This window comes from Alnus glutinosa, chromosome 5 (genome assembly GCF_958979055.1).
Source record: "Alnus glutinosa chromosome 5, dhAlnGlut1.1, whole genome shotgun sequence".
NCBI lineage: Eukaryota > Viridiplantae > Streptophyta > Magnoliopsida > Fagales > Betulaceae > Alnus > Alnus glutinosa.
Genome location: NC_084890.1, coordinates 9,703,122 through 9,728,277, shown reverse-complemented (window position 1 = coordinate 9,728,277; position 25,156 = coordinate 9,703,122). Strand labels below are relative to the sequence as shown.

The 25,156-nt window shown below is 36.0% G+C and overlaps 1 protein-coding gene across 1 annotated transcript; it reads left to right on the top strand.

Moving 5' to 3' along the window:
• Nucleotides 1-23,772: 23,772 nt before the first annotated feature.
• LOC133869951 (ethylene-responsive transcription factor ERF091) lies at nucleotides 23,773-24,598 on the top strand. Its single transcript, XM_062307051.1, has one exon. It carries the CDS (start codon nucleotides 23,782-23,784, stop codon nucleotides 24,565-24,567), a length of 786 nt encoding a protein of 261 aa, XP_062163035.1. The 5' UTR covers nucleotides 23,773-23,781; the 3' UTR covers nucleotides 24,568-24,598.
• The last annotated feature ends 558 nt before the right edge of the window (nucleotides 24,599-25,156 follow it).

Sequence of the window (25,156 nt, the reverse complement as noted above, 5' to 3'; positions counted from 1 at the left end):
ATTCAAAGGAGCTCAATATTTAAGTTCTTAAACAACAAAGCGTGAAACCATTTGATGAATCCAACTCAAAACAAATCACAACGATTATCCCTTAGAGAAGAAATCATCTATTGTATCCGTTTGTCAAACAAATCACATTGGATATCCCAATCTCAAAGAAATCAATCGATGTATTCATCGGTTGAAACACAATAAATATCCACTTAAAAAAATAAAATTCTCAATCTAAAGAAATAAATCCATAAATTGAAATAGAACTCGAATATAAAATGATAAAAAAAATATTGAATCTACGAACATCATGACAAGAATGTAGGTGTTATCATTAAGAGGTTTCATCATCAACCTTAGTTGATGATTTTAGCCTCTCACGACTAAAAACACCGAACAATCTTGAAATGAAAGCATAAAGAAATAAAGTAAAATGACAAAGAAAGAAAGAAGAATAGAGACTAAATAACTTTAAATAAATTAAGTTTAAACTTACAAAAGAAAGAACAAGACGATAGCTAAAACAATACTCTGAAGAAAAAATGTGTATATACAATGATCGATGAAAAAGAAGTGCCTATCATGGGGTTTTTATAGTAAAACATTAGGTTAAACTCCATATTTTTAAAATGGCACTTCTACCTGTCAAAACCCTAATAAGAGAAAAGAATGCTAGGGTTTTGAGTGTCTACAGCCGCTAGGAGCAAGGAAATTCGTGTTCTTATATTGCGAGACACTTATAATATAGCAGAAATTTGAATTAGGAAAATCCTATGTCACAATGATTTGTAACATTTTGAATTAGCTTTCCAACACCACTGATTTAACCTTAATATGATACTTAAGTTGAAAGTTATAGTCAAAATACTATGACTTGTGCAGAACCTGAAATTAATCCAATCCGATTTTGACTCTAATTAGAGAAATTTCGATTTAATCATTTCATTGATTTAGTTAAACATAAACATATCATCTAGGTCTTCTCAAAATGTGTTTTCTTCCAAACTTTGCATTTTTCACTTTAAAACTGTCGTTTTCTCTCAATGATCTGCAAAATACCAAAATACAAAAACTAACAAAAAACAATAAGAAAATAACAAAACTAAAGGTTTAGCAAATGCAAATTAGGGGAGTCCAAATATACAATATTTTGCACTCATCAAATACCCCCAAACTTACATTTTGCTGGTCCCTTAGTAAAACAAAACGAAAAATAAAATTAAAGCATGAAACATAAGTCCGCTGTCGTGGGAGAAACGATTGCATTTACCCTATGCAACAAGCCTTTTAAACCCCTATGACTCCGTAGTGGACGAATTAAGTCTCGGGAGGATTTGCCAAAAATGATACCCACAAACATTGAAGCACTATGTTATTGACAAACAAAGATTTTCACGCAAACACATAGTTCACACATCATGAGCAGGTTTAACAAGGTGAACCCCACAATCACATCATCAAGACATCAAAAACCAATCAACTCATAGCTGAAAAATTGAAACAACACATGCTCCAATCAGTGTAAAGTGAGATTAACATAGACGAATTAAGATCCCCTCATATTCTTTGCCCGAATTTGATAGAATTCGGGCAGGTAATTGTGAGTGAGCATTTATGAGACCCACCTGACCAAATAAAAGTTGGGCTGCCCAACTGCTTATCCGGTCAGGTGAATCTCATAAATGCTTACTCACAACAACCTGCCCGAATTGTATCAAATTTGGGCAAAAAATTTGAGGGGATCCTGATCCAACATAGACTCATGAGGTTTCAATTTTTCTCAAAGTTTGTGTACCCTTAAATTCGTAAGAATTCTTGTCAAATGAAAACAACCAAGGCTTAAATCATTTTTTTTTTTTTTTTTTTTTGGTATAGGCTATGCAATGCTTGACTCCCTTATGCTTTCTAATTGACCTATATAACGAGTGTTAGACTAGTGACTCTCAAACCAGATGATTTTAGGACACTAGATGTAAAAACATCTCTAAGGGATTAATTACTCAAGTCAAAAAGGCTACGATGTCAAATTAGCCATACAATTAACCAAATTGAATTTATCATATTTTTATGCGAACGCTCAATGCTTAGTAAGGCAATAGGTCTGGTTACTTAATAAGAATTCAAACCGATGATTTTTTTTATTATTATTATTTATTTTTATTTTTAATTTTTTTGAATTTAAGCCAAGGTTTCACCAACAAATCATCCTGCAAATCGCAAGATACACATTCTTCAATTCAAATCTAAAACCTCACAGAACCAATGTTAATGTGCTTGTGAAAAACAATTCAAACAAGTAAGGTATCTCTAATCCAACAGATGACTCAAAAGATTCAGATTTTTAATGACATGCAGTGTTTAAGATGTTAAATAAACCAATGATATGCAAACCACAGTTGCGATGTAATCATGCTTAATCAACAACATAACACTTCTTTTTTTTTGAAAATTTTCTAAAACAAAAGGACAAACAAACAAATAGACAGAGTATTTTTCCATATCTTCAAATTTGAATTACACATTGTTTCATCATCAAATTGGATGATGATGAAGGAATGAGCTTCAATACTCATTTCCTTGTCATTGGACAAATTTGGAGTTGACGGAGGCTCAATTTGCTCCAGGTGTTCAACAGACTCCAAGTCCTCATTTTTATCTTCCTTCTCAGCTGCTGATGAAGAAGGGAATGATATCTCTGTGGTTTCCCCATTCTCAGGTCGTATCTCAGGGGTGGAATCCAATAAGGCCTCAGCTTGCTCACATAGCATGTCAAGATCCAGATCAAATTCAAATTGAGCACAGCTGTAAAAAAATAAAAATTAGGATAAAATAAAAATAAGCCTATTTGGTGTGGTTTTATTTTGATCCTATGGACTTGTAATTGGTAGCCAAGAAAATAAAATGCAAGAGAATATTTTTAAAGTAAAAAAAAAAAAAGAATTAGGAATTACAAAAGAAATAAAAGAAATAATAGAAAAATAAAAGGAAAGAAATAACATAATAATAATAATAATAATAATAATAATAATAATAATAATAATAATAATAATAATAATAATAATAATAATAATAAAAATAAAATGATGAGGCGCACAATGCGCCTCACCAAAAGAGGCAACGCCTTTTCTATTAAAAAATAAAAAAGAATAACGTGAGGCGCACATGCGCCTCACTTAAAGGAAAACAAGAATGAAGTAGTGCCTCATTCCTTCTGATCAGTAAGCAGAAAAGGAAAATAGGGGGGAGAGTTCTCTTAAGGATCTTCATACAAAAATCTTGATCTACGAAGATCGAACGGTCGGATCTTCAATCCATTTTCGGAAACGTGATTCTTGCACTCAGATCTAAGTTCTTACCGATTGTTTTAAGGTAAAACACTAAAATCATGATTTTGTGATTTTTGGGTAAAATCCTAAATATGAGTTTAATCCTCTATATTCTTTAGGTATTTGAGCTTATTGGAGTTTACTTGAGACTACCCAATTTTTAGGTTGAAGTTTGGTGAATTTGGGTAAGCTTTACCTCAAGCCTTAATTTTTTGGTATTTGATATTTGTGGGATTTTATGAGATTAACCCTTAATAAAGGCCATTGAGTTAATAATACTGTTATTGGGGTTAACTTTGGGGTTTTTAATTATTTAAAATTATATTGTTAATTTGTGAGCTAATTATGGTGATAGTGATGATTAACCCCAAATTAATCATGGGTTTTGTAAAAAAAAAAAATATTTGTGGAGTTAGGTTTTAATGTTAGTAATTTATACAAAATTGAGAGTTTTATTTATAAGCCTAGGGATATTGTTAAGTATGAGTTTAGGCAATTGCTGGGTAAAATAGTTATTGAGCAATTCAAAGTGAAAATTAGTGTAATTATTAGATGGAAACTAAATGGATGCAATATGTTATGTACAACGGCACTTTGTAGATTAAGCCTAGGACTTGTTAGTGTTAGTATGCAAGCAGTCAGGTGATATTTTACTTACTGAGAAACTGTTATTTTTATATATCATAGATTTGCAAAATATATATATTGTTTTATAAATCTGAACCAATTGTATGTTGAATATATCTGCTTTGTTGGATTTGAGTACTTTAAAGTATGTTCAAATATATCAATGATAGTTTCAAAATCTAGTATTGTGTTGTTGCATGATTTGGATGAAATATTAAAATGTTTAGAAAAGTATGATTTAACAGCATGACATAGTAGGACAATATTTACTGGTCAAGCACAGAGCATAGAGCATGTAGCATAGAGCATAAAGCATACAGTAACCCAACAATAACCCAACAGTAACTCAGTAATAGCTCAGTTCAGTAGTTTAACAGCAGCACATCAGCATGCATAACATATATAACATGATTTAAATTGTATGATGTTTTCATGATATAGAATACTGTAGTTTTTATGCTAGACATACTAATATGCTTAAGAGTTTTAATAGCAAAGAGCTTATGTATATTGATATCGTCTAGTTGCATGATTTAAGAACATTGAGCTTGGACGTACAAGGATATTGTCATTGTTCGGTATGAGTAATACAGTGTCCTGGGAGTAGGTAGATGGATTCTCATAGACATGAAGTTGTAATGCCCTAGGATTCGGTGTTAACCATATTCGAAAAATGATAGTAAGCTTGCACTAAAGAGCGAGATGGCATGTTTTAAGCTTGGTGTACTTGGTTGTGACGCTATTGGTTGTGATATTAGTGTGACTTGGGAGTAGGTAGATGGATTGTCGTGGTACATTAGTAAGAAGTGCTTGGATATCAGAGTTGTACTCTAGTAGCCGCATGGACAACTATGTGCCATAGACATGAAGTTGTAATGCCCTGAGGCACGGTGATATCACAGTTAATAATGTTAGATCTCTGTGCGTTTGAGCTACCAACATAAAAGTATTATTGTAGGTGGGTGTATACGTGGTTGCGTCTAAGCCATTGGAACTTCTACGTATGAGTCCAACTACATAGTATATTTTAAATGTTTTCTGATAGTCGGTGTTCACTATATCAGCTATGGGGGTTTTCAAACAAAAGTTTATAGATTGGTAGCTGTTATAGTGTACGCGAGACTAGAAAGGAAAAAGTTGGTTCTTTGCGAAAACTCAAATAGTTTAATATCACTGAGATCTCGGTATTATGTACTGAGGCGGTGAACTCATCATTTCACCTATATGGATGTGGCAAACCCCCACAACCGTATAGATAATGTCCATTTGACTGCAAGTACACCTGACTTAGAGGAGGACCCTGTAGCTGCATATTTGGGATATTACGATTGAAGCACACCGCGACAGTCGTAATGAGTTGGACTATGGAGTTCACTCTTTTGGAATATTTTGTATATGGCTAGTGACATAGGTGTCACATATTGTTTTTTGTAGCCATTCTTTTGTATTAGTGGATAATTGTAAGCCTTAAACAATTAGACAGATATATGGCTCTTTTGTATGGACCACATGTATTTTTAGATATGCTTTTTGTTATGAGTTTTAGTGTTATGATTATTTTGCTGTAAGATATTACTCTAAATATTAGGTACATGATATGGAGCATGTATGTATGTTAGCTGAGCGGCACGTAGTCGTGCCACTGTGATGACCCTTTTATGTTTTATAAATATTTTATACAAAAAAAAAAAAATGAGTCGTCACAACTAATGGTATCAGAGCAGTTAGCTCTAGGGTTGGCTAGGAAAAGCGGAATGCGGAACTTAGGATTTGCCTTAGGCCTCGTTTGGTTTGCGGATTAGACCCATGGAAAGGAATAACTATTCCTACTGAATAGCTATTCCTTTGTTTGGTTGTATATTATTTAAGGGAATAGTTATTCCCACGGAATAGCTATTCCCTTACGAAGAGGAATAGGTATTCCACTAAAAAAGGAGTGGAATACCTATTCCTTTCCTGTGGAAATAAATAAAATTCTTCTTTTGCCCAAAAACCCCAACTCTCTCAACACCCAAGTCTCTTATCCTTCTCTCTCTCTGTTTCTCAACTCATGGTGTATTTGGATACGAAATGTTGAAAATAAAATATAATTCTGATTCTACTTTTTTCAAAAATAAATCATATTTTATTCAACTTTTTCAAAAACAAATCATATTTTATTCAACTTTTTATAAACAAATCATATTTTATTCAATTTTTTTTTTCTTCTAAAAAGTCAAAACTCAAAATTCGCAAACAGAATAAGAATTTAATTCTGATTTCAAAAATTCATTACTCAAATGCACCATCAGTATCTCTCTCCATCTCTGCAATTATATTCTCATCCCCCTCTCTCTGTTTCTCAACCCAACTTAATTTGTTGTGGGTTAGTCTTTTTTTTTTTTTTTTTTTCTTTTTTTTTTTTCCTCCTATGATTTAGCCTACAAAATGCACTTAGACGTAGCAAAATGAGTACCTCTTAATATCGGGAGGACTTCAATTGCCTGGCGGAGGTTTGAGAAAAACTTTGTAAGCAAAGAACAAATGTTTGTTGCTGAAAAACAAATAAAAAATAATAAAATAAAAATGGCTTTGCAGATGATTTAATTTTTTATGATGATTATTATTTTTTTTTTCTTATAAATCATTTTACTTTGTAAGCAAAGAATGAATGTTTGTTGCTGTAAAACAAATAAAAAAGAATAAAATAAAAAGGACTTTGCAGATGATCTATTTTTTTTCTTTTTATTTTTTTATGATGGTGATATGATGATTATATGTGTGTGTGTGTGTTTTTTTTTCCTTACAAATCATTTTGTAGCGTAATTGTATATGAAAAAAAAAAAAAAAAAAAAAAAGCCATGAACTCTATGAAATTAAAAAAAACAAAAAAAAGGTCATAATATGATTGTTTATGTTTCTAAAATAAAGAAAAAAAATGTCCATAAGAATATAAATTATATTTTTATTATAAGGGTGTTTTAGAAAATTTGATTATAATATGATTCCATTCACCAATATATTGCACTGTACCAAACAAAAGAATACATATGCAATGTTCTATTCCACCGTTACAACCAAACAAAAGAATAGGAATAGTTATTCCATTTCACCTTCATCTATTCCTAGGAATAGTTATTCCTTTTCCTAATGGAATAGACATTCCGCAAACCAAACGAGGCCTTAGAGTCTAAGAATACAAAAGAGTCTTAGGATTTTAAAGCTTTAACATAGATAAGAAGAGCCTTATTGAAATCTTTGTGTGCATTGTATGTATAAGGTGATGCATTTAATTTATGTACAATGTTGTTTATGTGGCTTTTCTTGGTGCAGTCAAGATAATGCAGCCAAGACGACGTAGAATTGTACAACGAGTTGAGGAAGATGGATCTACATATGGGAGTGGCGGCCAAACCCCTCCACCTCCACCCCCACCGCCTCCTCCGCCTCCTCCACCCTAGATGCCTGACTTTAGGCTGTTTTGGGAAGCTTTTATGGCTGCTGGACCTAGGGCAGCTTAGCGAGCTCCAGCTGAGGGTTGTATTTCAGCCTTATTTCTCAGACTTCATCCTCCTGAGTTTCATGGAAATGAGGGAGCTATAGTTGCCGACGATTGGCTTACTTCTTATGAGGGGTTAGCCGAAACGGCTAAGTGTACCAACGAGCAGAAAGTTGAGTACGCCAGTCTTGTGTTCCGTAGTGAAGCACAATAGTGATGGAAATCCAAGAAACTACATCTTGTGATAGAATATGGACAGGGAGTTCCCATTTCGTGGGAACGCTTCAAGCAAAAGTTTAAAGAACCGTTTCTTCCCACTTGCTCAAAGGCAACGATGTGCAAGGGACTTCCTAGAGCTTAAACAGGGGTCTATGTTTGTGGAGCAATATTCGGCGGAATTTATGAGATTATCAAGGTATGCTCCATATCTTATTCCTAATGAGGGATCAAGGTTAAGAAGTTTTGGGGTGGCTTGGCGCCACGAATTCTGGAGCGAGTCATTTTCGTAAAGGTGGCAGATTATTATGAGATGGTGCATGTTGCCACCATGGCTGAGATATGGATTAAGACCGCAACAGCAGATTACATGAGTAGGAAATGGCTCATGTCTATGGGGACTTCTTCTGCACCACCGCCCAAGAAACAAGCTACCAGTAGTAGCTTTGGGTGGTAGGGAAGGAGGAACATTCAGATCAGGCAGAGTAGTGCCAATAATCCACGATGCAGTAAATGTGGGAGGCAGCATTCATGAGAGTGCAGAATGAGATCGAATGCATGTTTCAGATGTGTCAAGATGGGCCACTTTGCCAGAGATTGTTCACAGTCAGGAGCAAGCAGAGGACAAGGGTCTCTGGCTAGCATCAATTAGCCTAGGCCTACAGCTCCAGCCCGAGTTTATGCTATCACCTTGGAGAACGTCCTAGTTGAGGACAATGCCACTGATGTAGTTACAGGTACGATCCCTTTGTTTGGTAGAGTTGCTTGTGCATTGTTTGATCTGGGTGCTTCGCACTCGTTTATCTCCTCATCATATGTGAAGTTATGTAGAGTGAGTACTAAACCCTTAGAGCATAATATATGTGTGGCCACTCCTGTTGGCGACGCTGTCACTTGTAAGAAATATGTAGGCAATTGTCCTATTGTTATCAAAGGGAGAGTTTTACCGGCAAAATTAGCGGTATTTGGCATGATGGGCTTCGATGTCATTCTGGGAATGGGCTAGCTATCGAAGTATAATGCCAACATGGATTGCCGGAGGAAGGAAATCACTTTTTGACCGCCTGGCATGGAAGAGTTCACATATTGTGGGTCGAAAGTGCGGTCTTCTCCGCCACTTCTGTCTGCTGTTCAAGCTATCAAGAATGTTAGAGATGGGGCACAGGCTTACTTGGCGTATGTACAAGCTAAGCTAGAGACTAAGGCAAAGTTGAAAGAGATTCCGGTAGTATGTCACTATTCGAATGTTTTCTCTGAAATCACGAGTTTGCCTCCGAACCGTGAAGTTGAGTTCTCTATTGACTTAGTGCCGGGAACTCATCCTATTCACAAGACACCTTACCGTATGGCACCAACAGAGTTAAGGGAATTGAAAGAGCAGCTTCAAGAGTTGCTTGATCGAGGCTTCATCTGCCCGAGTGTATCACCATGGGGAGCGCCAGTGTTATTTGTGAAGAAAAAAGATGGATCCCTGCGGATGTGTATAGACTACCGGGAGTTGAGATAAGGTTACTATAAAAAATAAGTACCCCTTACCAAGGATCGATGACTTATTTGATCAATTCAAGCGAGCCTCAATATTTTCAAAGATAGACCTTCTTTCGGGATACCACCAGTTGAAGGTAAGAGAAGAAGATATTCCCAAGACGGCGATTCGAACAAGGTATGGCCATTTTGAATTTTTTTTGATGCCTTTCAGATTGACTAATGCTCCTTCGATGTTTATGGATTTGATGAACCAGGTATTCCACGAATACTTAGATTCTTTTGTGGTGGCATTTATTGATGACATATTGGTTTATTCGGCCAATCGTTCGGAGCATGAGGAACACTTGAAGATTGTGTTGGAGAAGCTGCGAGAAAAGAAATTATTTGCCAAATTCAAGAAGTGTGAGTTTTGGCTTAAAGAATTAACATTTTTGGGCCATGGTGTAAGCAAGGATGGCCTAGCAGTTGATCCAGCCAAAGTACAAGCAGTTGTGGAATGGGAAAGGCCAACTAGTGTACGAGAAATCCGTAGTTTCTTAGGCTTAGCAGGGTATTACAAGAGGTTTATTGAGGGGTTTTCTTCATTGTCAGGGCCACTCACTGCTCTTACAAGGAAGAATGTCCCATTTGTATGGAGTGATAAATGTGAAGCCAGGAGTTGAAGCGCAGATTAGTGACTACACCAATGTTGACATTGCCTACAGAGTCAGTTGGGTATGTGATTTATACGGATGCATCGAATAACGGCTTGGGATGTGTTCTTATGCAACAAGGTCGGGTTGTGGCCTATGCTTCAAGATAGCTGAAAGAGCATGAAAAGAATTACCCTACTCATGACTTAGAGTTGGTATCAGTTGTCTATGCGTTGAAAATATGGAGACATTATCTCTATGGAGAGAAGTGCGAAATTCACACCGATCACCAGAGTCTCAAATACTTTTTCACACAGAGAGACTTAAATATGAGGCAAAGAAGATGGCTCGATGTCTTGAAGGACTATGATGGCAAGATGTTTTGCCATCTAGCTAAAGCCAATGTAGTAGCTGATGCATTGAGTAGAAAGTATCAAGAAGAAGAGACTAATCTAGAAGAAATTATGGGAGAGCTATCCTAGCAGTTCGCCCTTGTGCAGATTGATGAAGTGATGACAGGTGTATCTCCTATTATGACGGCACTTGTGGTAGAGCCTATGAGTATTGAAAGAATCAGAATGGCACAGGAAAGCGACCCTAAGTTGCAAGATCTCAGAGTTAGAGCCAGACAAGGAGAGGCAAATGGGTTCTATCTCACTGAAAACGGGACTTTGAAGACCAGCAGTGGAAAAACAATCATCCCTTGTGATACTGAGTTGAGGAGAGATATCCTTGATGAAGCGCACCAAACACGCTACACTGTCCACCCAGGCAATAACAAGATGTATCGGGACTTGAAGAAGAGATTTTGGTGGCGTGGCATGAAGAAGGATATTGTAGAGTATGTTGCACAGTGTCATACTTGCCAGCTTGTTAAAGCTAAACATCAGAAGGCAGCAGGGCTACTTAAACCACTTGAAGTGCCTATGTGGAAATGGGATTAGATCTCTATGGATTTTGTAGTGGGTCTTCCAAGAACACCAAGTGGACAAGATGCTATGTGGGTTATTGTTGACAGGTTGACAAAGAGTGCCCATTTCCTTCCCATCAAGATCACTGACTCGATGGAAAGGTTAGCAAATTTATATGTGCGGGAGATTGTGAGGCTACATGGAGTACTGATGTGGTCTTTTGTTTACCAAAATATATCAATAATAAATAACCACTCGCAATAGGACGAATCCTTGTAGGATAAGGCTATAGAGAGGGTGTCGAACCTCAAGGACTGCAAGGGTATTGCTATCAAGTTTATGAAGATTAAAAATAACTAATGAAAAGATTGTTGAATTTGTAATTAACTAAAGTGCATAAAATAAACGTAAAAGAGAATTGAAATATAATAGAGAGAGAAAGAGTAGAGTATTGACTTCACCGCTATCCGCACATCAATGGTTAATCATATTTAATTAGAGAAATTCATTCTATGCATGCTATAAATAAACAAGAAATTACCATATTAAAGCATAAGTATAATCCATCTTCGGTTGGCACGGACCGTCCACCTAACTACTAAGATGCGGTACGACCTGTCTTCCCTAGGCATGGATTAGCTACGTCTTTAATAGGATACATACAATCAATGAAAAAGTATAACCCATCTTCGGTTGGCACGAATCGTCTACCTAAATTACACTAAACTAGGATGTAGTACGATTCGTCTTCCCTAGGCATGGCCTATCTAATCCTCTTGATCATATGTCAATTAAACCCATTGTATAATCATCATTCTCATAATCACAGAAAATAAGAATGATTTGAGTTCAATAAAGGTAAAAAGCTTTCTAAGACAAGAGAAGAATTCTACCAATATTGATTATGAATTGAAGAACAATTACATTAAAAGATGAAGAACAATATCAAATTGTAGCAATTCTCATAATTATATAACCAACATGCATAAACTAAAATTCTCTAAATTAAAATACAATCAAACCATTGTGCTTGGATAGGGCTACATCAATACCCTACAAAGGTTTTTAGCCGCTCATGAAGTTGCTGCAATGGCCTCTTGCCATGATTACTTCTCTTCAACTCTTCAAGCTTTCAAGAAGTTTTTCTCTGAATTTGCTCTAGGTAGCAGTGTGTCTTTCTTCAATGTTTAGAGGCCTATTTATAGAGATTAGGAGAGGCCTAGAAGCTCTTATAATTCCAGAAAAATCGTCTCTTGAGTCTTCTTGTCTAAGTAGGAGATTGAAACTTCAATCCAAGTAGGAAAAGGATTCCAAATTCGGCCAGAATTGTGGTCCTTTATTGCGAGGCGATTTTGATATATTAAACGTCGGAATTTGGGAAATTCTATTTCTGACATATTTGTTGAATTTTTAATTAGCTTTCCAACGCTACCAATTTTATTGCAATCCAATTTCTGCAGCAAAAGTTATGATTCAAACACTGAGACATATGCAGAATCCAAATTTGAATCCAATCCGATTTTTGACTCTTCGTAGAGAAATTCCGATTTAATCCTTCACTTGATTTGATTAAACTTAACTACATCATATAGGTATTCTATTATGATTGGTTAAGCTTAAACATATCTTCTAAGTCTTCTCAAAGTGTGCTTTAAGCCCAAAATTAATGGAATTAATTGCATCTTTATTTAAAACCTGAAAACAATAAAACAACACAAAATCAAACAAATAACAATGCTAAGGAATTAACATATATAAGTTAAGGGGCTTGAATGTGTAACATTCGACGCTTATCTACCTCTATTGTTTCGGACCGTGACCCACGGTTCACTTCGAGGTTTTGGGAGAAAATACAGAGTGTAATGGGAACAAAGTTGAACTTTAACACGGCTTACCATCTGCAAACTGACGTCCAATCGAAGAGAACCATTCAAACTCTTGAGGATATGCTTAGGTTGTGCATATTGGATTTCAAGGAAAGCTAGATACATCATTTGCCTCTAGTTGAATTTGCCTATAATAATAGTTATCAGACAACTATTGGCATGACACCTTATGAGGCGTTGTATGTGCGCAAATGTCGATCGCCTCTATATTGGGATGATGTAGATGAGAGACAGTTATTGGGGCCAGAATTAGTGCAAGTGATGAAAGAAAAGATAGCACTGATCCGAAAGCGAATGCATACCGTGCAAAGTCGACAGAAAAGCTATGCGGATAAGCGATGTCGTGAGTTAAAATTTGCAGTTGGTGACTTTGTGTATCTCAAGGTGTCAACAATGCGGAATGTATTCCGTTTTGGCAACAAGGGCAAGCTTAATCCAAGGTATGTTGGACCATTCAAGGTGTTGAAACAAATAAGTTCCTCGGCATACAATATCGAAATGCCTCATAATTGAGTGGGCATTCACGATCCATCTCAAGTGATAAATCATGACCCTTTTAATATTCAGCCTAACCTGACATATGAGGAGTTGCTCGTACAAATTTTAGATCGCAAGGAATAACAGTTGAGGACCAAGACAATCCCGCTCGTGAAAGTTTTATGGCGAAATTACGGAGTTGAGGAAGCTTCATGGGAACTTGAACAACAGATGCGAGATAAATATCCCCACTTGTTTGAGTAAACCCAGGTATGATTCTTCGATTCATATCGATTGAGCGTTAGATTCTCTATAGAAGTGCATGTTTGCATGATCGTATAGTGGACTAATGTCCAAATTCGAGGACGAAATTTGTATAAGGACGGGAGGATGTAATATCTTAGAAAATATTTAATGGGTTTATTATGATAAAATAAAATAAGCCTATTTGGTGTGGTTTTATTTTGATCCTATAGACTTGTAATTGGTAGCCAAGAAAATAAAATGCAAGAGAATATTTTTAAAGTCGAAAAAAAAAAGAATTAGGAATTGCAAAAGAAACAAGAAATAAAAGTAATAGAAAAATAAAAGAAAAGAAATAAAAATAAATGATGAGGCGCACAGTCGTGGGCCTCACCATTGTGAACATTGAAGGGCCGTACGACCCTTCAACCAAAAGAGGCACCGCCTCTTCTATTAAAAAAGAAAAAGAAAAAAGAATAACGTGAGGCGCACATGCACCTCACTTAAAGGAAAACAGGAATGAGACAGTGCCTCATTCCTTCTTATTAGTAAGGAGAAAAGGAAAATAGGGGAGAGAGTTCTCTTAAGGATTTTCATACAAAAATATTGATCTACAAAGATCCAACAGTCGGATCTTCAATCCGTTTTCGAAAACGTGATCATTGCACTCGGATCTACGTTCTTACCGATTGTTTTAAGGTAAAACACTAAACTCATGGTTTTGTGATTTTTGGGTAAAATCCTAAAGATGAGTTTAATCCTCTATATTATTTAGGTATTTGAGTTTATTGGAACTTACTTGAGGCTACCCAAACTTTGGGTTGAAGTTTAGTGAATTTGGGTAAGCTTTTCCTCAAACCTTAATTTTTGGGTATTTGATATTTGTGGGATTTTATGAGATTAACCCTTAGTAAAGGCCATTGAGTTAATAATATTGTTATTGGGGTTAAGTTTGGGGAAACCATAATTTGATGGATTAAATTAATTTGAGATTTTTAATTATTTAAAATTAGATTGTTAATTTGTGGGCTAATTGTGGTGATAGTGATGATTAACCCCAAATTAATCATGGGTTTTGTAAAAAAATATATATTTGTGGGGTTAGGTTCTAATGTTAGTAATTTGTACAAAATTGGGGGTTTTATTTATAAGCCTAGGGATATTGTTAAGTATGAGTTTAGGCAATTGCTGGGTAAAATAGTCATAGAGCAATTCAAAGTGAAAATTAGTGTAATAATTGGATGGAAACTAAATGGATGCAATATATTATGTACAGCGGCACTTTGTGGATTGAGCCTAGGACTTGTAAGTTTTGGTGTGCAAGCAGTTAGGTGCTATTTTACTCATTGAGAAATTGTTATTTTTATACACATAGAATTGCGAAATATATTTGTTGTTTTATAAATCCGAACCAACTGAATGTTGAATATATTTGTTTTGTTTGATATGAGTACTTTAGAGTATGTTCAAATATATCAATGACAGTTTCAAAATCTAGTATTGTGTTGTTGCATGATTTGGATGAAATATTAAAATGTGTTAGAAAAGTTTGATTTAACAGCATGACACAGTAAGACAATATTTACTGGTCAAGCATAGAGCATAGAGTATGTAGCATAGAGCATAAAGCATATAGTAACCCAGCAGCAACCTAGTAACAGCTCAATTCAACAGTTTAACAGCAGCACATCAGCATGCATAGCATAACATGATTTAAATTGTATGATGTTTTCATAATATATAATATTATAGTTTTTATGCTAGACGTACTAATATGCCTAAGAGTTTTAATGGCAAAGAGCTTATGTATATTGATATCATCTAGTTGCATGATTTAAGAACATTGAGCTTGGACGTACAAGGGTATTGTCATTGTTCGGTATGAGTAATACAGTGTTCTGGGAGTAGGTAGATGGATTATCATAGACATGAAGTTGTAATGCCCTAGGATTCGGTGTCAACCATATTCAAAAAATGATAGTAAGCTTGCACTAAAGAGCGAGATGACATGTTTTAAGCTTGGTGTACTTGGTTGTGATGCTATTGGTTGTGATATCAGTGTGACTTGAGAGTAGGTAGATGGATTGTCGTGGTACATCAGTAAGAAGTGCTTGAATATTGGAGTTGTACTCTAGTAACCGCATGGACAACTATGTGCCATAGACATGAAGTTGTAATGCCCTGAGGCACGGTGATATTACAGTTAATAACATTAGATCTCTGTGCATTTGAGCTACCAACATAAAAGTATTATTGCAGGTGGGTATATACGTGGTTGCGTCCAAGCTATTGGAACTTCTATGCATGAGTCCAACTACATAGTATGTTTTAAATGTTTTCTGATAGTCGGTGTTCGCTATATCAACTATGGGGGTTTTCAAACAAAAGTTTATAAATTGGTAGCTGTTATAGTGTACGCGAGACTAGAAAGGAAAAAGTTGGTTCTTTGCAAAAACTCAGTTAATTTAAATATCACTGAGGTCTCAGTATTATGTACTGAGACAGTGAACTCATCATTTTTACCTATACGGATGTGGCAAACCCCCACAACCGTATAGATGATATCCCTTTGACTGCAGGTACACCTGACTTAGAGGAGGACCCCGTAGCTGCGTATTTGGAATATTACGATTGAAGCACACCGCGACAGTCGTAATGAGTTGGACTATGGATTTCACTCTTTTGGGGTATTTTGTATATGGCTAGTGACATAGGTGTCACAAATTCTTTTGTGTAGTCATTCTTTTGTATTAGTGGATAATTGTAAGCTTTAAACAATTAGACAGATATATGGCTCTTTTGTATGGACCACATGTATTTTTAGATACACTTTCCGTTATGAGTTTTAGTGTTATAATTATTTCGTTGTTAGATAATACTCTGAATATCAGGTACATGATATGGAGCTTGTACATATGTTGGCTGAGCGACACGTAGTCGTGCCACTGTGATGACCCTTTTATGTTTTATAAATGTTTTATACAAAAAAAAAGAGTCATCACAACAACTCTTTTCTAAAGGATCTTCTAGACTTGGCTTATTAGCAATCTCCTTAACAACGTCTTCACTCTCTAGTGTGGTGGTGGCTTGAACATGCTCATGATGAGGATTGTTAGACTCATCCTCTGCAATCATGTAATGCCCTCTAGCCATCAGTTGACTCTGAAGCACTTCTTCCTCCATTCTGTTTAACTCAGCAACCAGATAATCAAACTGTCTTTTCAACTTGGCAATCACTTGGCATGTGTTCTGCATGATGGCCTTGAGACTATCTTCAATCTCTTGAATGGCTGGGATATCGACCATGGTGACATTCTTAAGCTCTTGCATGGTTTAGCTATTTGAATGTATGAATGCTTTGAATGTGTCTTCCAATGATAACTTTGGTTGTGGCACTTGAATGGTGGATTAGCCAGCTCTCTCCATAAATACCTTGGGCATATCTTCTAATGATAAGTCTGGTTCTGGCACTTGAATAGTGGATTGGCCAGTTCTCTCCATAAATATCTTCAATGTGTCTTCCAATGAAGATTTTTTAGGAAAGGGATCATATGATGAAGGATGGAGGACTTGGTTTTCGAATTGCTGATATTTAGGATGATGCAATTCATGAAATTGGGGAGCACAATTTCCCATGACTTGAGCTTCTCACGAGAAATCAGGATGGTTGCTTCAGTTCGAGTTGTAAAAATTTGAATTGGATTCAAACTCTAAACTGCAGAAATTCATGTTCATTTGCTTTTATGAAAAATTGGAGAGTTGTTCCTAGGATGGACAATTACTCGAATTATGGTAAGGATTAGAGCAATATGAACATGGTCCATGTGGGTGAAAATTTTGAGAGTAGTTGGTAGGAGCTGACGCTTTGCAACTATGTGAAGCATGTTGTACAGAAAAATTACTAAAATCATCAAATGAAAAATTCATGTTTCACCTTCACTCATTAGCATGCAGATATCCCACAAACTAAACTATTTTTTTTCTTCTTTTTTTTACTAAAATTTAACTAAAAAGAAAATGCACGTGGGGTAAACAGAATTATTCAAGGTGCAGCCAGGTTAGTTTATAGGAAAGTGAGGGAGGTCACAAGGATACTCTTAAATCCTAAGACTTTCCTAGGCAAAACTTTCCCAAACATTGCATTTTTGGATAGTGCCGTAAGCCCATACTAGCAATTTTTTTCTTTTCTTGAAGATAACACAAACAAAAATAAATAAAAGAAAAGTGAAAACTAACACAAAAGCATAAGATGAAACAAAGATACTGAAAATAATAATAATAATAATAAAAATAAAAACGTACAAAACTTACAAGACTGGACCAAAAATAAATTTTTGGCTAAAAATTTCAGCTAGTGAATCTTCACAGGTGATGCCCCGTGTGTTGGTGCGCTCGAGCTTCAATGTTTTTGAATTTTTTGGCACTGGCTCTGGTCGCTCGAGCGACTGAGAATGTCAATCAATCGACTTCAGCGATTCAGCACAACCTGGAACAGCAATCGAAAGAGAAAACCAAAAATCCAAAAAAAAATCTTCTCATTTTTTTTTTAAAAAATTTTTAATAAAAATATAAAATAAACAAATAAAAAGAGTTGGAAAAAAAATCTTGTAGAAAAATAAAATTAATATAAACAAAATTTGATTTTTTTTTTCTTACAAATCAACACGTCCCTGACAACGGCGCCAAAAACTTGATGTTTAAACTTTACTCGCAAGCGCATGAGTCGTATGTAGCATAGTGCATGCAAGTGCAAGATCGTATCCACGGGGAAGTGTGTGCAAACAAAAGAAAATCGATTTCTATTTAGATTAATTCTATTTTAACATAGAGCCGCGTTTTGGATTTTTTTAAGTACAAAGAAATAAAAAATGAGTAAAGAAACACAAAGAAGAAAAACACTAAGGTATCGGAATCCTCCAAATCAAATCAAACAGTATACTCTTGCATTCTATTCATAAATTCGATTCAAATGAGCTCGATATTCAAATTCTTAAATAACAAAGCGTGAAATCATTTGATGAATCCAACTCAAAACAAATCACAACAATTATCCCTTAGAGTAGAAATCATCCATTGTATCTGTTTGTCAGACAAATCACAAGGGATATCCCAATCTCAAAGAAATCAACCGATATATCCATTGGTTGAAACACAACAAATATCCACTTAAAAAATAAAATTCTCAATCTAAAGAAATAAATCCATAAATTGAAATAAAACTCGAATATAAAATGATAAAAAAAAAAAAAAAAAAACATTGAATCTACAAATATCAGGACAAGAATGTAGGTGTTATCGTTGATGAAGTTTCATCTTCAACCTCAGTTAAAGATTCTAGCCTCTCATGACTAAAAAGACCAAACAATATTGAAATAAAAACATAAAGAAATAAAGTAAAATGACGAAGAAAGAAAGAAGAATAAAGACTAAATAACTATAAATAAATTAAAGGAAATACAAAAGAAGTTTAAACTTACAAAAGAAAGAACAAAACGAGAGCTAAAACAATGCTCTGAGGAGAAAATGTGCACATACAATGATTGATGAAAAATAGGTGCCTATTATGGGGTTTTTATAGCAAAACATTAGGTTAAACCCCATATTTTTAAAATGACACATCTACCTGTCAAAACCCTAATAAGAGAAAAGAATGCTAGGGTTTGGAGCCATATTTTCAAAATGGCACATCTTCTCCTCAAAACCCTAATAAGAGAAAAGAATGCTAGGGTTTGAAGTGTCTGCAACCGCTAGGAGTAAGGAAATTCGCATTCTTATATTGCGGGTCACTTATAACATAGCAGACATTCGAATTAGGAAAATCCTATTTCACAATGATTTCTATAATTTTGAATTAGCTTTCCAACGCCATTGATTTCACCTTAATCCGATACTTAAGCTGAAGGTTATGATCGAAATACTATGACTTGTGTAGAACCTTAAATTTAATCCAATCCGATTTTGACTCTAATTAGAGAAATTCCGATTTAATCATTTCATTGATTTGGTTATGTTTCATTTAGGTCTTTTCAAAATGTGCTTTTTTCCAAACTTTGCTTTTTTCACTTTAAAACTGTCGTTTTCTTCCAATGCAAAACTAACAAAAAACAATCAGAAAATAACAAAACTAAAGGTTTAGCCAATGCAAATTAAGGAGTTCAAATATACAATATTTTGCACTCATCACGAGCCACTGATTTGAGAATAAATTAGCATATATGACACTTGGCTTATTTTGGTTTGTAGGATTAAATTTAATTGACGTGGCAGAATGTCAACTGGATATGAGCCGGTCCCATGATGCTCTCAATTATTACTATTATATTTTTTAGTTTTTTGGATTAGCACCATTCTTTTTCTTTTTTTTTTTGGGTGTGTCTTTAAATCTAAGAGTCCTTTATTTGACGACATCTTATATTAACACTTAACACAAATAACAACCTAGACGAGAGAGAGAGAGAGAGAGAGAGAGAGAGAGAGAGAGAGAGAGAGAGAGAGAGAGAGAGAGAGAGAGAGAGAGAGAGAGAGAGAGAGAGAGAGAGAGAGAGAGAGAGCGGAAGCTGGTTGTTCCGGGGGGGGGGGGGGGGGGGGGGGGGGGGGGGTTCACACCTCCCTCCTCCCGGTGGTGGTTCTCACCTAGCCCTCATTGGGTTATGGAGTTTTTGTTCCTCCATGGTTAGATTTAGTAGAGGTTAGGTGTTCCCCAGCCATTAGGGCTGTGGAGTTTTTGTTCCCCTCGAGTTTTCCGGTGATGGCTGATGTCCCCTAGCAGAAGACTTCACGGGACTTTTTGGTGTTGGGGAGTGGCTTCGGCCAAGTTTTTGACCATGCTTCTTTCGGATAGGTGTTTTCTTATAAGTCAGATCTACTCACTTCAGTTGGGTCTTCCACTTCACGCACCTCTCTACTGTGGTCGCCAGCCTCTTTCGGTCCTGTACCCCCCAGCCTCGGCTATGTCGCACATCCCCGCTCGGCACGCGCTAGGGAGGTCACTCCCTGGACTGGCGCGTAAGGACCACGACTTGTCTCTCAGGATGCGGCTGGTGGTGTTTCAGTGTTTCTCGTGTCTCCGGTGGCCGTCTGCTAAAGTGGGAGGTCCCTGGTGGTGGCGCGTGTTCTACACGTGCCGTCTCCATTGAAGGCGTTTCCCGACACCGGTACCGTTTTTGGCTTTTGTTTTTTGGGTTGTTTTGTTATTTTATTTTTCTGTTCACAGTTTGCCTTTGTCATGATTAAATGTTGCTGGACTATTAATTGTTGGCTTAGGTACTAGATCTGTCCTCTTTTATTAGTTTGTGTTTAATTGCAAAGAGTGGCTCATTGTTGTCCCTGCAATGTTTATGATTTGTTTAAGTTGCTGTTCAAGTCAGATTTATCTGGCTTAGGGTGTAGGGGGTCTGGTACTTCTTATATTTGTCCATGCCCTGAGGCTTTCTTTAGTAACATGCTATTTGTTCAAAAAAAAAAAAACACTTAACATCGATGCAAGTGCTTTTTACTTGTTGTCTAACTCATTTTTTAGTTGGCAAATTCACCATATTAATAGAATCGCTAGTAATGCGGTGCATGATTTGACTAAGCTTATGTTAAACATATCATAAATTAGGTTTGAATAGAAGGAATTTCTTAATGTATCTGTGAAATTATTTTGTTAGAACAATTTGCTCTATTATCTGATTGAGTAATAAAAGTGTAGTAACTTTATTATATATATATATATATATAGAACGCTTAACACCAAATGCATCCTATAGAACTCAAAATTTTGCATTTTTAGTTAAGGTTCAAACGAAGGCTTAATTAATAGGGATATATGAATTTTTAGTCAATGTGGTTTGAGATTTTGACAAATAGTCCTTTTGAGTTTTAAAATGCAATTAATCACTATGTGATAAGTAAAAGCAAAACCAAATTAGCCATGTCATTAAAAAAAAAAAGGTGATAGAACTCATCACGTGTCATATAAGCACAAGCCAAGCTAGCCAACTAGAGGAGGTGGCCAAACCACCTTCATGGCCATTGGGGGGTTTGGTCACCTCCTCAATTATTTTATTTTATTTTTTAATATTTTTTTTGGCCATTTAGGGGTTGCATTTAGCACATTAACGAATTCTGTTAACTTTTATAAAAACAATTACTATTGTTTTGTTTTTTTTTGCTAATCTAAGAAGTGATTAAACACATTTTTAACTCCATAAACTATTTGTCAAAACTTCAAACCATATGGACAAAAATATATTTATCTCTAATTAATAATTAACTTCTCCAATTTGCACGTATATAAGCCAATTTTTCTATCAAGAAACCGCAAAAAGAAAGAGAAAATAAAGAAATGCTATTTCTCAAAACCTTGGGGCTTATTATATGAAAAACATTCCTATTGCGCTCATTGAAACCCTGCCGCCGCGCGCAGTTTTCAATCCTCGCAGATACATTGAAAATTCGTATCACCGCGATCTATATATGTATACATTATCCCTTGCTTTGATGTTAAGCTCGTAATTAATAATAAATAACCTCCCCCACCCCCCTTCTGTCGTTTTGATTTTATTTGTTTTCTTTTTCATATTCTATGTTCCCACGTGCACGTGCGGGGCTTCTGAATTGTATTTTACTTAATTTTCTCAGTTATTCATCCATCGATATCCATCCATCCAAACCATTCTTAGGCATCAAGAAATGGCCAGCTAGCGTAATGATGACTATATATGCAGATTGGTTTACGGTACATTGCACAACTCCATCAGCAAGAACCACAAGGCCCATATGATTTTTTTATTTTTTATTTTTTATTATTATTTTCCCTATTAGAACAGCAAACCTCATGTTGAAGTAAAGATGTGAATTACCAGCCAAAAAAGTAAAAGTTTAGCACACTAAGAACTTGTCAAGGTAGGCTGACGACAAATAGCTCCGATGCTTAAGTCAATATGGTTGAAGAATAGTATAAAAAAGATGAAGTGAAAAGAACAAGGAAATGCTCTAACATTCCTCTACTTCTTATAACTGATTCGCCGTAATAAGGCACGCTCTCATTGGAGGTTTTCATGTTGCTGCATGTCCGAGGTACAGCGACTTATGCAAACGATTACTTCATGTTGAGATCACGTGGGACTGGATGCGGTGTGGTGCTCTGCGGCTGTACTCGGGTGATCCGACTGGTCAGTGGGCCGGGTACCGGGTGATCTGGCCCAACATTTTCTATATTTTCTGTTTACCATGCATAATGTGGCAAAATTAACTACCCAAATGACAAATTAATGGTAATGATCTTCTGATTTGCTCTCTGTTTTTTTTTACGCTTTTACTTCATTAGTTTGCAGCTTCAAACGTGTGGATTAGCAATCCCCCATTGCCTACAGTTGGTTATTTAAAAAGATGAGGAAAAAGTAAAAGAACATATGATTAACGTTCATTGTAAGAGCTTGAGAAATGAGATGTCGTGTCTTTGAAGGTTTCAGTTTGAAGGAAGGGAATGTCTGAAAAGGCTGGGCCGAAATATTAGGTTATGACTATTCAATTGGAACAAAGATTTAAAAAATGCATTTGTTATGATATGTATTTCCAAAGAAACCTCGAAGTTCTTTAACTTCTCTTCCACTCTTTTTCAGAATTACACAAGCATTATCCTTATAAATTCAATAACTTCAACATGAACTGGTCAATTTGGTTTGCACAGAGGCTCCTATTATCTGGGATATTTCCGCTAATCCCCCGAAAAATGTAAATTCTTACAATCTGACCCTGCAGAATAAAAAATGAAAATATGCACACAAATGATCTTTCAAGTCTTCTGCAATAATAGGGCTTTGAAGTTGTATATAGCTATGTTGAAATATGCATGTGGGGAATAAGAAATATGGGAAAAATAGCATAAGCAAGAGAGGAAAAAAAAAAAAAAGGAATTACAGGTGGTCGGTTTACGTTAGACACCTACGTCCATTACTCTAAATAAACAACGAGCTAGAAAACTGAAAAGGGGCCAACAACGGGCCAAAAATCTGAAAAGGTAGACGAATTTGTTTTTTAAGCTGTATGCAGGTAGACATGCTAATGCCAAAATCTGTGGGTAACAAATGCAAAGGGAAATATATATAAAAATGTACATGACACTCTAAGCCAGCTTTCAAGTCTTCTGCCTCTCTGTTCCTTATGCAATCAATCATATATGAATTGCAGGAAGGTTTTCCTCTACATTATACAAAGTACATAGTATCTACATAGATTAAGCACAATCAACGGTTAGAAGAAACCACACAAGTCAACATAGTAGCCGCAATATACAACCTGATCTCTTTTTCTTAGTGTTTAAATCCTATCTTCCTCCTTCATTTTAGCTGGTCAATGGATGAAACCACAAGTTTCCGACTGGGTTTCCATTGATGGAGTAGGATAAAGCATAGCTGAGCTGTTCAGATTAAACGCGTCTTGCTCTAATGCTTTTATATTTCTCTATTAATTCCAAATCTCCTCCCCCCCTGACTTTTGGAGATACTAGAGTTTGTCAATATGGCTGAGAATGGTGAAGAGCTTGCAACATCCGGAGCAATTCTAGAGAACGTGTGGGCGAGCTTTATTGGTGGGAATGGAACAAGAAATGCACCAGAATCGTCCAGAACCTGGGAAGAACGACTGCCTAGTCTTGATGGGATAGATGGCTCGATGGAAATTCTAGGACGGCTACCAAGTCTTGGAAGGTGGATATCAATGGGAGCTGAGGCCTGGGAAGAACCCCTTGATGGTATTATCCCTGAAAACAATGTGGAACCCGCAAGTGCCACCGACGGCGCTGGCTCGAGCTTACAAAAGATGAAAGCAAGAGTCGAGAAGGCGGCGACACGGCACTACAGGGGAGTGAGGAGGCGGCCATGGGGAAAGTATGCTGCAGAGATCAGAGACTCCTCAAGAAAAGGCACTCGAGTTTGGCTTGGGACGTTTCACACGGCTGAGGAAGCGGCTTTAGCTTATGACAAGGCGGCTTTGAGAATTAGAGGCCCCAAGGCATATCTTAACTTCCCACTTGAGATGGTTGCTGAGGCTTTAAAACTTGATTGCTCAGGAAATTATGTGAACTGTTCTTCTATAACTTCTCAAGAAGATAGCTTCACAGTTTACAATCCTCGAAAGAGAGCACTGAGAGAGTGGGAAGAAGATATTGACATGGTGATTGAACAGCCTGCAGTGAAGAGAATGACAAGCATTGAAAAGATACAAGCGAATGAATTTGCTGATCATGTTCTTGAGTTTCAGGACCTGGGGAGTGATTACTTGGACAGTTTGCTGTCTTCTTTTTGACTTAAGTACAGGATAAGTTATTCATAGACAATGATAGGAGCCAGAAAAGATTAACACTCAATTTCTTATATTATGTAAAATACTTATAAATACATCTAGATGACTTTCTTTCCGATATGGATCATCCAAATATGGAATTAGATGGGATGGATTATCTGTAGTTAGGCATTTATCTAGCATAAGTTTTGTTGGTTGCTCATAGAGGCCAGCATTTTGGGTTATTTAGCAGAACAGAGAGATTGATCAATGTATATAGATGCATTGGACGGCCTAATTAGTTTCCTATTCCTGAGGTCTCTTTAGAGATACCTGTGAAAGAATAAAGTAAATTAAAAGAGAAAGATTGTGATTTTGGGGATTATCGAACTCACAGGGAATTAGATTAGGTTAAGAAACCAATTAAATCTTACACCAATTAAATCTTAATCTAGTTAGAAAAATGAGTGAATTTTTATTAAACTAAAATTGATCCTAAAAATATGCAATGAATAAACCAAAATAATCAAAAGATAAAATTTACTGACCGATCGACAAATTACTAAGGTTTAGAAATCCACACTCATCAATTCATAGCAAAATATATTTATGG

Coding starts and splice junctions, on each gene's coding strand:
- LOC133869951 (XM_062307051.1), top strand. CDS start 23,782: ATGGCTGAGAATGGTGAAGAGCTTGCAACATCCGGAGCAATTCTAGAG.